Genomic DNA, 14,333 nt, shown 5'->3' with positions numbered 1-14,333 from the left:
GCTTTGTGCTAGAGTGTGGCCAATCCAGAGCTCATGGCTCACTCGATAGAGTCAACGCCGTTGCCGACGCTCTAAGACTGTAACTGCCAGCACTGATCCCAGACTCTAATTTAATCGTAAGACGTCCTTTGATGCGTGATCGCTCTGTTGGATCGTAGATGGTGGGGCATGGTGTGCCCAGATATATGATCCAGTTACCTGTGTACCTACCTAGGTAGACCGACGGCGTTCTTTTCTCCCTACTTGTTGTATAGCCCAGAGTGATGCTATTCCCAACCCGATAATACACTGCAGATTCAGGTACTTCAGAAAAGACCTAATGTTGAACGGTTGAACGACGAATTGTCCTCCTTTCGTTATTTCTCACGCTACATCCTTTTTCTACCTTTGCAGGTCATATCCAGGCCCAGGGCATAGCATGGTTCCCGGCAACAGGATATAATTGCCTGATCATGACTAGCCTTATGTCTAGAATAGATATTTCGTGTTTTCATATTTCTTCTTCCTTTTTCGACTTACGTACGTAGAGACCTAAATAGTATAATAAATGTTCATTTTTAGTTTATACATGTATATAACTAGGTAATATTAAAAGGTACCATGCGTTTTAGAATGCCAATCTGTCTCTATCGAGCCCGTCGACAATGGTTGCACTAATCCCTGGTGGCATAGCTACTATTGCAACGAAAGCAGAACAAGTTTCTCAACTGATAGTTGACGAGGTTCCGGTCGACGTGGTTGTTGATCGTTTGCTGCACATTTGGCTGTGAGGCCTAAGGGTTGTGTTCATGCAGCCAGTGGGAAGCGAGGACGATATCAATCCATGAAGTAGTGAGACACGGCGAGTTCGCTACGTCGCAGGCCTGGGAATCTGGATTTGGATTGGGAAGACCTGGACTGGAAGTCCGATGAGCAACATCCCCTGGCTCAGTTCTATGTAATCTTTGGCTCCTCTTTGCTAATTTATGAGGACAGGACTATGGCTCTCAGCCGGCCTCCCTTGGTGGGAAGTTGTAAAGAGCTGCAATTGTTCGCAAAGGTCGATTTCGGAGAGTTGCAAAGTCGAACGGAAGACATCTATTCCATGATGAACCGGGCACGACGAATCATCAAGTTGTACTATCAGGACTTACGAAAGCTAGAATGTAGTGCGTATTTGCCTTGTCACTTCATTTTCTGTGCTGTTCGCAATCAAATTTGTTAATACACTTTGCTGGGGCTTTCAAGTTTGAGTAACATGCAATTCTATGGCTATGAGCGATTTCAATGGTTTTGCAAGCCTCCGGAGCTGTCAAGTCTGCCAGGATTATTCGGCGCCAGCGCCGATTTTGGCTTTTTTTAATAGTTTCATTATACATCTTCGAATTCCTCATCGTCCTCGTCAGATTCTTCGGCCTCCTTCTTGACCTCGGCCTCAATTTTGGCATCAGGATCAGGCTTGATATCAGGCTCGACCTTGATTTTCTTTGCCACGGGTCCATCGTCGGCAGGGGTGGAAGGAGTCCCGGTAGATGATGGAGGGCCGCTGGAGGTCGCTTCATGTTCACGCTTGATGCCAGCAGCCCCAGAAGATGTGGCAGGCGCAGCAATGGCGGGCGTAGCCGGTCCACTTGGACCGGAGATTCCCTCAACGTCCTCAAAGTCTTCCTCGTCTGAGTCTTCGTCTGCACTGCTGGCATCTGCTTGAGCCTGCAGTTCCTTCTCCCTCTCCATTTCAGCGTAGTAAGCGGCAACTTTGTCGTCCAAGGCATCCACACTGGGTTTTTGATCCTCATCCGCAAGCTCGGGTTTCACGACAGTGCCCACGTCGGTCTTGATCTGAGAACCAACCTGGGTGGTATTGACGGTAGAATGTGTGTGCCAAACCGGAAGCGCGTTTTGCTTTTCGAGTGCTGCTTTACGAGCGGCCTCATCGGCCTGCTCGGCGGCACTCTTCTCTTCACTTGAGGTGAGAGAGATCTCCAGTGCCGCGGCATCCGTCTTGGCATTGGGACGTGTGATATCCTGAGGCTTGGGTGGAACAGCAATCGCGGCACGGACGGGGTGTGTGTGCTGGTTCCGGGCAACCTCCACCTTGTGATCCCACGCTGTCTCAAAGTCATTCGGCGGGATTTCGACCGCGTCAATCTGCTTGAGTAGTTTGAGCATGTTGTCGAGCTGTGCCATAAGCTTGCTATTTTTCTCGTGACCTGTACTGTCCATCCCTTCTGCGCCCTTGACATCCTCCGTCCGTTCCAGGATGGCGCTGCAATTTTGACATTCGAACCCTTCTTCTGAGACCAGACTCAGTACGTCCAGTTCAGTCCACTCGGATTTGCACCGCAGGCATATGTATTCCTTGCGCTCCTCACTCGGTGTGTACTGCGCTTTGATAATGGCTGTCAACTTGGAGACTTTGTACTTGATCGCATCAACAACCGGGTGGAGGGGGATGTAATAGTATTCGCGGTTGACTGGGCGAGTGGACCCATCACGTATCTCGGCGCGCGTGCTCCTGTAGTCAGATAGAACTAGATCAGCTTTGCCTTTCCACCATTTGTTGTAGATCACATCAGGGACGAGTGACATACACTCCGATCAAGCGATCCTCCCGAAGCTTGGCGCAAAGCTTGCGAAGATCTTTCTGTTGCATTCCCATTAAAAAGGCGAGGTCCTCAGCGTGAAGGCTGTAGCTGGTCAGCAAAGTGACCAATCAACAGAAATCAACTCTCATCATACACTGAATGTAAGAAGAGCGCATCGACGACCAAGATGTGACGGGTCTCGTAAAATGCGCGCGCCACAGTTCGGATAAGCGTCTTTGAAAGATCCATGGTTGTAGAGGCTCCGAGCAAAAGATGATAGTCGGGGAAAGCTGGGAGAGAATTCAACTGGAGCGCAAGGCGAGAAGTCGCAGTTTTCAGATAGTGGACAAGACAAGCATGCTTTGATCAAAGGCAGTAAAAGGAGTGAGAGGTTCCACGACAGAAGTGAGAGTGAGTTTGAGCGACAAGCCACGCCGACCTAGTTGAATGAGTGAACAATGAGCGTTGCAATCAAAGTCCAGAGCTTCACGTCACATGCAAAGTTGATTCCTCAGGCAGAAGGCTAGCCAAATATGGTTAGTGGGATCTATCTACACACTAGGCTATTATAGGCTTAGTGCCAGTATCAGGAAAAGATGAACCGCAGAGTCCAAGGGCAAATTTCCCCGAAACATTGATTTCATGCGTGCCTCGATCATTCGCCAGCGGAGTCTTTCTGGGATTCTAACTGCACTCAGAAGCTCGATTCTGATTCGATCGATCCCCCAAAACACCCGAGACCACGCTGTTAGTCGTCAATTTTACCGTTCTTTCTGGCGCGACCCGTCTGCACCTCGTGCGGAGCTATCAGAGATCTTCCAACGGATACAATGGCCGACAACAAAGGAACAGGAGGCGGAGGTGGTGGAAGGCGTAAGAACCGCGATATGGGGCGAGCGGAATGGAGGTATGTCGCATCAATTGTAACCTCCCATTCTTCGCATTATCGGCTAACTAATTAAGTCGCCAAGCCATAGATAAGCGGCAGCGTCATGAAGAGAAGGCTGAAGTCAAGCGTCGCAAGATCGAGAATGGCGAAGAGGTCAAATTGCCGATCTACGCGACCCAATTCTCCAAAGAGGAGATTGACAGCGAAGAGCGCCGCCCCAAAAAGAAGGTTGCGCTTCTGATGGGGTACTCGGGGACTGGATACTCTGGGATGCAGCTGTGAGTATTTCTTTGTTCGGTACATCGTCGTTCCTTGTACTGACCAGTCTTGTACAGAAACGAGCAGCAACGCACCATTGAAGGTGATCTATTCACGGCCCTCGTCAACGTCGGCGCGGTTTCCAAAGCGAATGCGGCGGATCCCAAGAAATCTTCTTTCGTCCGCTGTGCCCGCACAGACAAGGGTGTCCACGCAGCGGGCAATGTTGTATCGCTAAAGATGATCGTCGAAGATGAGGATATCATCCAGAAAATCAACGCCGAGCTCAGCCCCCAGATCCGTGTCTGGGGCTACGAAGTGACCAGCAAAAGTTTCAGCTGCTACCAGATGTGCGATTCCCGAGTATACGAATATTTGATGCCAAGTCACTGTCTCGTACCACCTCATCCAAGCACCTATCTTGGAAAGAAGATCGTCGAGCTTGCCGACAAGGCAGGCGAATTGGATGCCGTCAAGACTCGACAGGAAGAGGTCGCAAGCTATTGGGAAGAAGTCGATGAGAAGTACATCAAGCCGATATTAGAAACCCTGCCGGAAGACATCCGCAGCATCGTGGAGAAGTCTCTTTACCAGGACGACTCTCGCGAGGCACTCCAACCTTCAGAAGAGAAAGAGGCTTCTTCGGCAACAGCCGAGGAACCCGCCCAGCAGGAGACTAGCGAACAGCCCGTGGCCGAACAATCAGCCGACGCAGAGGCTCAAAAGCCGTTCGTCATGGACCCCCGCCAAAAGGCCATCAACGACGCCATCAAGTCCATCAAAGCAGCATACCTAACCGCGAAACGAGCCTACCGCGCGCCCGCTTCACGTATCGCCCGCCTGCAAGAATGTCTTAATCGCTACGAAGGCACGAAGAACTTCCACAACTACACGATCCAGAAAACGCACAAGGATCCCTCGGCGAAACGACACATCAAGTCATTCAAGGTGAACACCACGCCGATTATCATCAATGGCACGGAATGGCTCAGCCTGAAGGTCCACGGACAGAGTTTCATGATGCACCAGATCCGCAAGATGGTCGCCATGGCTACGATGGTTGTCCGCTCGGGCTGCCATCCAGACCGCATCACTGAGACCTATGGCCCTGAGCGCATTGCTATTCCCAAAGCGCCTGGTTTGGGCCTCTTGCTTGAGCGGCCTATTTTCGACGCTTACAATAACAAGGCACAGGGTCTTGATCGTCAGCCGATCAATTTCCAGAAATTTGAAGCGGAGATGAATGAGTTCAAGCAGCGGGAGATCTACGATCGGATTTTCCGGGAGGAGGAGGAAAGTGCTGGGTATGATACTCCTATCAATCTCCCCGTTTGAATTCCATTGAGACAGTACTGATTTTGACTACAGTTTTGGTTCTTTCTTCAACCATATCGATCACTTCCCCGCGGGTTACTTCCTCTATGTGACTTCCGGTGGCATTCCAGCAGCTAAACTCGCAACTGCACCTACCCCTGCTGGTCCCGGCAGCCCGAAAGCTGGTAACAAAACCCGCGGTGCTCCGCGTCAGCAGGATGCACTTGCTGCTGTTGAGGTTGAATCAGAAGATGAGGGCGATGCTCCAGCTGGCGGAGAGCAAGAGGGTTAATCAAACAAAATAAATATACGTGTTACTCCATCATTGAACGAGATGAACAATAATGCACTACGAACTTTGTTGAATGCGATCCCTTCAAAAGACTTGAGGTCTCGAGATAGAAACTCTTTCATTTCAATGCTTGGAAATAGGCTTGTGAAATGCAAGTAGATGACCTGTCCGTCCAAAGCCACCCTTGATAGAAATAAATCCTACTCCGGCTCATCATGAGCAAAAGAAAACGCCAGTAACAGCCACAAACATCGTAAGGGGGAAAACAACAGGGGAATTCGTAAAATCCGTGAGGTATGAGAATTTGCCTTTAATCACATGCACACATCGTGCTCGCAGAATCCGTTGGCACCGCAAAGACGCATGGAAAAGAAACACAGCATAAAGCACATCGCAGTCGGGAACGTCATTGTCTAAGGAGATCCAGCGAGTCCCATTTCGGAATCACTTGCGATCGCCGAGTTTGCGTCCCATTCGTCAACTGAGGCCACGTCCGATTCTAGGGGGATCGGGTTAGATGATATTCCAGGGCCATTCAGGAGGGATAGAGATTGAAGCATACCGGAAGGCGGGTCATCGGGGACTTCTTCGAGCGACATCGATTTAAGGAGGGAGAGGAGTTCTGGGAGGATTGTGTTAGTGGCAATTCAAGAACCCTAAGAGCATGAACTCAAACATACCATTGGCCTGTTGAACTTCTTGCTGGTCCGTCTCAGAGTCGTCATAAAAGGTAGCCAAGCAATAGTTGATCACCGGAGTAATGTTCTCAAGCAGTCTGGCGTCAATATGACGGATCTGATCGGTTAGGAATGCTGACTTGAGTCGCTCGATGCATGCAATCGGCAGCCGACGACCAATGCTATGACGCCGCTCTGGTGTGATAGTGGTCTGCCATTCGCCATTCTGTCCGGAATCCTCTATGTTGCCCTCCACAATCTCATCGTTGAAGACCGTCGTGTCGAGGATATTCTGCATGTTGCGACGGACAGCCTCGTCCCTATCAATGAGCAAGGTCGGGGCCCAGACAGAGATGGTATTAAGAACAAGTTCGGTAAAATCAGCAGAGTCCATGTTCAGCCGCTCGTTAGTACTGCGGCACAGAGACTTGAAGAACTCAATATGCTCCTGGCCGCCGCTGTTGTCAATGCTTTCGACCCCCTCGGCAATGAAGCCGATCATGTCAATGACTAGCCCCTTATCCGGACAATGCTGACAGAACGTTGTGGCCGCCTCCAGGAATGGTGTGCACTGGACGGCGGGTTCAAGTCTGACGCCATTCCTGAGCGTCAGTTGAATCGGATTCAGCAAACCTGCGTCGGGCTCTCCGTCTAACAGAACTCCAATGATCGCGCGAGTGGTCGGGTGGCTCGCAAGATCCTCATGCCTCAGAAGCTTCAGGATGATAGACAAAGACCCCTCAGGTTCAACGGGCTTGATGAGTTCCATCTCTCTGAAGCTGGTCGAGAACTTGCCATTCAAAAACTGTCGTTGTAGGCCAACGGGGGTAGGGCAGAGCGATAGATCAACATGCTTGAAAAAGACCAAGCACAATGACAGCAACATTCGATAGTTGAACTGACGCCCTTTGTTCAAGAGGCGCACATAATTGGGATACCGGAATCGCAATTTCTTACTATCGTCTTCATCGATCCAGAGAATTTCCAAACAGGCAGCAAAATGACCTTGGTCGAGTAAAACCTGGATGACCTCCGGGCCATAGCTGCAAAGCTTCAATATGAAGCCAAAGTAGTCATCCCAAGCTCGCAAAAGGGACTGAACGTCGGGCCAGAGAGCAGTCACCATGGGCACAATTTGCTGAATGGCTTCATCGAACCGGTCGCGCCATGAGATCCGTTCATCCTCATTGAGCTCCTGGCTTGTCGACATCAACTGGAGATGGTTTAGGGAATAATGTATTAGCGTAATTCCCTTGCTTCGGATGTCTGGGTTCTGCGTCCTGATCATAATATTGTACATTGAGGTTTGACGATTGATAACCCACTCAAGCACCGATTGAGCCGCATTGGGGCTTTTGTTGATCATGTCGACAAGTTCGCTGTAAACCTCCTGGTGTCCTTGATGATACTTGGTACGCGTAACCAACTGCTCAATGGTGTCCATTCCGACATTGATGGCCAAAGACTCTTCTTTAATCTGGTTGACATCTTCTGTTGCCATATCGGGCCAACGCTGAAGCAATCTGCCCACGAAGTATGCGTATTGCGGGTCCAGAAGACAGTAAGTCCGAACGAGCATTTCGTTGTCCATGGCGATATAGTTCTGGGTCGAAATTGACACCGGGAGGTGGATGGGGAGGCCGGGCTTTGTTGGCTTGAAGATTTCTTTGGACTTCTCGATCGTGGACACGCGTTGGTAGAACAACATGTACGCATTCCACACTTTGTTCTTAGGTGCTCCATTCATGTAGTGCATCGTCTCATTCGGACCACCAAAGCATTGACCTGCGATTGTACTGGGGTCAAATTTGCTGACATCAGAGTCGTTGAACTCAACCCAATTCGCTTCGCCGCCAGGCGAAGGGCGTTCAAGGGTATATGAGTAATAGTGACCCGATTCGGCTGTACCGGTGTGCACGAGAACACCAACCAATTCAAAGATATCCGGTGCAATTGTCTGCTCCGGGTCAGAGAGATGCTCGACCGTGTAGGGAGTCATGTCGATGTGGTGAGGGAATTGGAACTCGTCATTGATCTTGCTTCTCAGCATATGCACCATGTCGAAGTCAAACCGCTTCAGGTGGAAGATCAAATTGTCAGGAACATCTTTCAGACAAGCACTAAATAGAAGTCAGAATATCGGTCTGTGTCGCTATGTCACTGCCACTCACCGCTTCACAGCATCTACATGCCGGCCACATGAGGTGCATGAGTATTTGTTATCTGCATGTTGGTTAGAATTTGAGCACCCTTGGGGACACAGTATTTACTCACCTCCCTGCATCACCTCACCGGCCACGTAGGCCCGCAAGCTGTCTTCCAGAGTGGCCTTCCCCTTGATCTCGCACTGAATCGCGGAGAATGGCTCAAGTCTTTCTGAGATATGATCACATTCCATTGACTTGATTTGCTGCACAAGCTGCCCTCCATAGAAAGACCGGAACTTCTTTTTCATTTCCGCATCGAGAACCTGAGCCTCCCAGCGGTCAAAGAGAAGGTTGTAGAACTCATCAACGTCCATCTGGACGGTCACATCGATCTCCTCGTTGTCGTATGTGAGAATGCTTTTCACAAAGTCTGCCGGTTCAATGCTCTTGCCCCAAGTCTCTTGCATCCATGTAAACAGGCGCTGGGTTTCATAAAGTAGCTTTTGGGAAATTGGATCAGCAATTGGGAGATTCAGGATAAAGTCTCGGAACTCAATATTCATGAAAAGCTGGGTCATGAGGGAGTTGAGGTAGCATGTGTTCGAGAGATTCTTGAGGCCCGCATAGCCTTCCGGCGACCGTAGCATTAGCGACCGATTGAAGCCATAATCCAGGTAAGGCGAGTCTAGGGTGATTGTCAGTTTGATATGCAGATAATACGCAGTGCGCAAAAATCAGTGATGCGAACCTCGTGGAACATTTGTGTTTAGGAGCTCCAAAACTTGACAATAAGTCCCTTCGTTCTGCTTGCACAACAAGCTCATGAGATTGTAAAGGCTCGAGCGGGTGTGGCTGTGCATGACTGGAACCTGAGGGACCGCTTGCTCCACTGTGTCTGGAGAGAGATCTGGGAACAGGTACTTGTTGAATATTTCCTCGGCGATGTTCCTAAAGCCCAGTTAGATATGACTGTGGAGTTGACCAGACGGGGAAGTGTGACATACAAAGTGTCCAGAGTGACGTCCGCGGTGTTAGCCAATTCTAGACACCATTCCAACAAAGCGGAAAACCCGATGATCAAATTATCTGCCGGCTCACGCCCGACGAACTGCAAGTCATTAGTAAAGAATATACACATGCCTTGGGGGGTGAAGATACCTCTTCTGTTTGGTGAGTGAGCATGATTGCACTCCATTGTTGAAGATACTCGTTGAAGATCAAGTCCCGGGGTGACTTCTGTGCGACTGCGCGGAACATCCATAGAGCAGCATTGAAGAACTCTTCCGACTGAGGAACATGTTCAACGGTCTTGGGGATCACTTGTAAAAATGAGGACCAGAGAGTGGCAAGCATGTCAATCCGGTTGGGATTTTCCACTGTAGGAGATTCCGTATCGGGCTTTTTCACGGACAGCTTAAACGGTTTTAGCGGGCCGCAGATTATCTTCAAGCGTTCCAAGATATCAGTCCGGATTGGCTTTCGCTTTTCTTCCAGGAGTAGAGATAGGATCAAGCTATCAAACTGCGCGTGCTGTTTAGCAGCGTTCCAGACATTAGGGTCGCGTAATGAAGCCTCGACTAGAACCGCGAAGGAACCGCAAATCAGATTTTGGGCGCATGTACCAGCCGGTGGATCTGCGGGACAGGAGCGGCCAATTTCAAGCAAGCCAAGAACGCGTCGGACCAAAGACATTGGATCGGCAATGAGAACGGACTCATCATCAGTCGGGCGATAGACTAGGTCGCAATTAGTTGGGGTCAATTGACTGAAAAATGATCAATATTCGACATACCAGATATAGCCAGTAGAAGACATTCAATGGCTCTGGTAGCGAGCACAGTGGTTATCGAGTTACCGGAAAGAGAGCTGAACAGCTCGTCTGATGTCAGGAACGCAACCAAAACCCGATTGCTATGAAACACAAAGCCTTGGTCTGGGGACATCTGTAACGATCTTTAGCACGAATATCATTCAAATCAAAGCGACTAATTTACCTCTGCAGCCTCCTCGTGGAGACACATTGACAGTGTATTCAAGGAGTACAAGGCCTTGAAAGGTCTTTGCAACGGGAACATGTCTTTCTCGGTATTGCTGTTGGACCGAACAAGTTCGAGGGCCAGCGCTTGAGGCGGGAAGACAACCAGGAAGTCAATAATCTGCCAAGTTCCAGAGTCAATATTCAGCTAAAAGAGAAGAGTCAATGGGGTTATACCTGTCGAGCCAAGTCATCCTTCAGGTCAAGCATATCATACAGCTCATCGAAGTGTTTTAGCACTTCGTTGTCCACTGCTGTCAGAGACTGCCGTCTCCCAGCCCACGTGATTTCATGGGCATCAGGGGCCTTTCGAAGAATGAGTAAGCCTGAAGAGAGCTTCAAGTCCTTCACAAGTGCCTCTGGATCTTGCAACAACTCGATCTTCTGTCCACCGAGGATAGCAGTGAACTTAGAGAATCGACTCAGCTGCACAAGCATTTCCATAAGCTCAGCAGCCGTTGAGAGACCACCAATGCGCTTTGAATAGATTTCAGACATGGAAGCACCATTGAAACATTGATAACGGAATTCAATGGGCTCGCCTTTCAGAGGACGTTCCGGGAGGGTAGGCGGGGAGCCACGAGGGGAGCTGTATTGTGGCCGAGTTCGTAATCCATGCAGTAATTGACGTAGGAACAATAGAGACCGGCTAAACATAAGTTCATCGGTTCCGGTGGCGCTATTGGGACTGTCGGTATCCATAGAAACATCACCATTGGTTGTTGCATTGTACGATGGTTTCAACACGACAGCGGCAGACTTCAGCTGGTCCACGCAGCGATCGACAAGAGCAATATGAGTAGCGTCGATAGCCGACCGGGGGGACCTGCGCACAATACCATGATCCAGGTAGCTATCAATGGCGAACTTGATGGCCTCGCCTTCGATCGATTGTGGAGGTGCCGTCAATATGAAGTTCCAGATCCGATCCATTCCTGGAATAGATATGACTTCATTTTCCCCGACAATAGGAGGTGACTTGATTCGAATCTCGTAGTGGACCGACTGTTGAGCGAACCACAATACCTCGCGCGAGTAGTCCTTGGGAAGCACATCCGGTAGATACTCATGAATGCATCGCTCAAGGAATGGGTTTTCCTTGGTAGTACGGTTGGTGAGATCAACCATCATTTTCCAAATCATTTGACGCTCCTCAGAAGCCAGGTTCTCGGACATAAAGATCTCTTTCCAGAGTGTGTTCCCGAGATCAGGAGTGATGGTTTCTGGGCCTAGATCAATAAGACGCCGCAGGATTTCCACCCGCGAGGAAAAGCCATGCTTTGACGACGGATCCTCGAGCTTAGCATGGTCTTGGGTAACGAGATGGTGAAGTTCGATTATCACCAAGCGCGTCAAGTCGTAATCGGTCGCAAGTTTCCAAAGCTCTCGTGCGTCATCACGGGGTACTAGTGCGTTCAACACTTGGATGCTGCCCGCAGTACATTCATTCATCTCTCCAATGTCTTGAATGCAGCGTTCATATGTTTCCGCCATGTCAGTTTCGTTGAGTCCAGCCTTGATGAACTGTCCAAGCTGCTCGCTTCCAAATCCCTGCATAAGTTCCTTCTGTTCCAGAGGCAGGTCCTTCGCCCCAGAGCTCTCACGGATTAGGCGGATACAGAGCTTCAGTGGAATAGAATCGATATGCTCGTCACCGGACATGTTGCGATGGTCCCGATCGCGCATGCGAGGCACCAGCTGCTCACAGAAATCGATTATGCGACTGTCAAATCGATCCAAGGGCAACTCAAGCAGTTTTGAGCACACATAAAGCAGCGCTTTAGACCTCGACTGGTGCATGGCAAAGGTTCGTGCGAGCATGGACATGACCTCACAAACAGTGCGATCATCTTGGCTCTCGGTGACGGTCTTCCAGATGACATCCGTGTCATGATCGGTGTATTTCGATGTGACAATGAGGAACCCAAAGATGTTACTGCTGCGGCTGATCAACTGTGGATGTGAGTCAATGCCCACAAGATAATCGAGGATCTTGTTTTCCCGGAGAAATTCAACCAGATATTTTAGGAATGGCGACTCGATCCCATCGCGGTTCTGGGATACATTTTGACCCCAGATGCTAACCAGATCCGATTGCATCATTTCCACGCCGTGGACACGAAGCTCCATTCGACCTTCCATGATTTGCTTTTTCAAAGTGCCGAATTTCCACCTCCAAATAACGCACAAAGCGGCTTGTTCTGCATTTGCCTCCTCGGGTAATTGGATCGATAATTCCTGGGCAAGTTGAAGCAAAAACTCCGAGTAGCCGAAGCAAAGGAAACGGTAGCTGCGGAAGATTGGGCTCAGAAGGCTATCGCTCAATTCACTGGTGGCCAGTTGCGACTTCTTTTCGACAAGTGTGTTGTATACTTTGTCGATTCCTCGAACGACTTCGTAAAAAGGCTGAAGGCTGGTTGAATCGATAGACAGGTCAACTGGCGAATCGGAACCGCCGTTTTGGTCCGTGTCCGTGTCGCATTCAAACAATGCAAGTATGTTGACCAAAGGGCTTGGTAGCATGGTGACAACTTGCGAACATTTCGGAATCAATGCGAGCAGGTGCGAAGCGTATTGAGTGAGTACGCCCGGTGCATCAAACGGAGGAGCTGACACCTGAGCTTTCAGTCGAGCAGAAAGATCAATAATTCCAGCGCGGGACTGGTTTTCCAGGACCCGTAGGAAGGGAATTTGGTCGCCATGGAACATCCAAGGGAAGCTATGAAGATATCGTCGACAGGTGCTCGGAGGCATTTCGACGTCTTCGTCATCTTCGCCAAGAGCACTGAGAAGCGCGGTGTCCAAGCGAACAAGGTGGAGGACAATGTGAGCATAATCGAGAAAGTACTGCTCGAAGAAGCCTGAGAGATCTGCAATCCCATCCAAATGCAGGTCTTGTTGTCTGCGCAAAAGACGGTCCAGGACGGAGGGTAAATATTCCCAGAAATCTAGATCTGCCGCAAATTCCTCGATTGTGAGCCGACCAAGATCGCGCGCACAAATGTGAAGCCATTGTTTTATTGTAACAAGCGCCGTGCCTTCGCGTGGGTGTCCTATTCGCCAAATTAGCATCTGACCAAGTCTAGTTGAGCGGAGTCCCATATTACCATGTTCAAGCATATCACCAAGTGCCTTAAAGTTCTCTCGGGGTGTCATCTCAGGGTGTACTTTGGGGAACGTTTCGGAAAGAGGAGCCATGTCTTGGATCTCTATCACTTCGGGCTCATCCTGATCCCGCACGACTTGGCCCAGTGACTTCCAGTTCGAGGTATTCGGGTCTTGATTGATGTCTTCCGGTTCAGCAACTTCGATTTCAGGACTTCGAGGTGAGGAGGGTGAGGAGGAAACTGAAATGGGATTGGGGGCTGTATTGGTATCTGGTAGGAGCTCCAGTTCGCTACCGGAGAGCTCACGGTCGGAGAGAGGGAGGTCAGGAGCCATGGCAGAAGAAGGGGATTTAGTGTTAATGGTGACTTTGTTAGCTGGATTTCCAGAATCCGGGGCCTCATCCATGTCTGAGGCAGGTGCGATGGAGGCAGTACGCGAGGTTCCATCCAACGACAAGGTCGGACTGACGCGACTTCCACTGTCGAGGCGCGGACGCTTCCGGGTCGCCTGAGGATCAAGATCCTCCATGGAGTCGCTGATGAATGGAGATTCTTCGATCAAGGGAGTGTGAGGTGGGGTGTAAGAGCTATCCGGCGGGGGTACAGCCATGTCATTTTCTGCGCGTAATAGATCCAGGATAGTTGAAACGCGTGAAATGAAGGTAACGTAAGAATGAAGGTTGAAGAGAAAGAGAAAGGTGAGTTCAAGAAAAAGGATTGAGTGGGAGAAAAGTAAAGGGTCCCTAGGAAAAAGATAAAGCGGTCGACAGCTTTTTTTGGGGACGCGCCAGGACCAGAGTGACGTTGTTCTGTGGAGAGACGAACAGGACTTATTGACTTATTATCTCTGTTAACAAAGACACAAACCAATCTGGGGATTTACAGTCGCATAATTGCATTGCACATTGCCTATTGCATTAAAACATAGAAAATAGAAAATACTGCATATATTTACTGTGAAGTTTGTAGCAAATGTTACTGCCTATCTACATTGCTCATAGCTACGGTATAAAGCGCCAAAAAATGCACTGCCCCTTATGCGGCCTTATG

The 14,333-nt window shown here is 49.7% G+C and overlaps 3 protein-coding genes across 3 annotated transcripts; 1 reads left to right on the top strand and 2 right to left on the bottom strand.

Annotated features, from left to right (window-relative positions):
• Positions 1 to 1,350: 1,350 nt before the first annotated feature.
• Positions 1,351 to 2,813, bottom strand: N7525_003718 (putative transcription factor TFIIE complex alpha subunit; the record flags this gene model as incomplete). Its single annotated transcript, XM_002558822.1, has 3 exons — positions 1,351 to 2,494; positions 2,571 to 2,666; positions 2,719 to 2,813. 3 exons carry the CDS (start codon positions 2,811 to 2,813, stop codon positions 1,351 to 1,353), a joined length of 1,335 nt encoding a protein of 444 aa, XP_002558868.1.
• A 393-nt stretch (positions 2,814 to 3,206) lies between these two features.
• On the top strand, positions 3,207 to 5,317 carry N7525_003717 (pseudouridine synthase PUS2; the record flags this gene model as incomplete). Its single annotated transcript, XM_061212798.1, has 4 exons — positions 3,207 to 3,471; positions 3,536 to 3,731; positions 3,789 to 5,015; positions 5,080 to 5,317. 4 exons carry the CDS (start codon positions 3,207 to 3,209, stop codon positions 5,315 to 5,317), a joined length of 1,926 nt encoding a protein of 641 aa, XP_061069819.1.
• A 413-nt stretch (positions 5,318 to 5,730) lies between these two features.
• Positions 5,731 to 13,893, bottom strand: N7525_003716 (uncharacterized protein; the record flags this gene model as incomplete). Its single annotated transcript, XM_061212797.1, has 10 exons — positions 5,731 to 5,939; positions 5,998 to 8,114; positions 8,166 to 8,217; positions 8,269 to 8,826; positions 8,890 to 9,089; positions 9,146 to 9,249; positions 9,300 to 9,877; positions 9,934 to 10,084; positions 10,136 to 10,324; positions 10,354 to 13,893. The coding sequence occupies 10 exons, from the start codon at positions 13,891 to 13,893 to the stop codon at positions 5,731 to 5,733; spliced, it is 7,698 nt and encodes a 2,565-aa protein (XP_061069818.1).
• Between the last annotated feature and the right edge of the window lie 440 nt (positions 13,894 to 14,333).

Source organism: Penicillium rubens (genome assembly GCF_028828025.1).
Source record: "Penicillium rubens strain IBT 27055 chromosome Unknown utg000002l_segment0_segment0, whole genome shotgun sequence".
Lineage (NCBI taxonomy): Eukaryota > Fungi > Ascomycota > Eurotiomycetes > Eurotiales > Aspergillaceae > Penicillium > Penicillium rubens.
The sequence above is the reverse complement of the archived record's forward strand: the minus strand, read 5'-3'. Positions and strand labels throughout refer to the sequence as shown.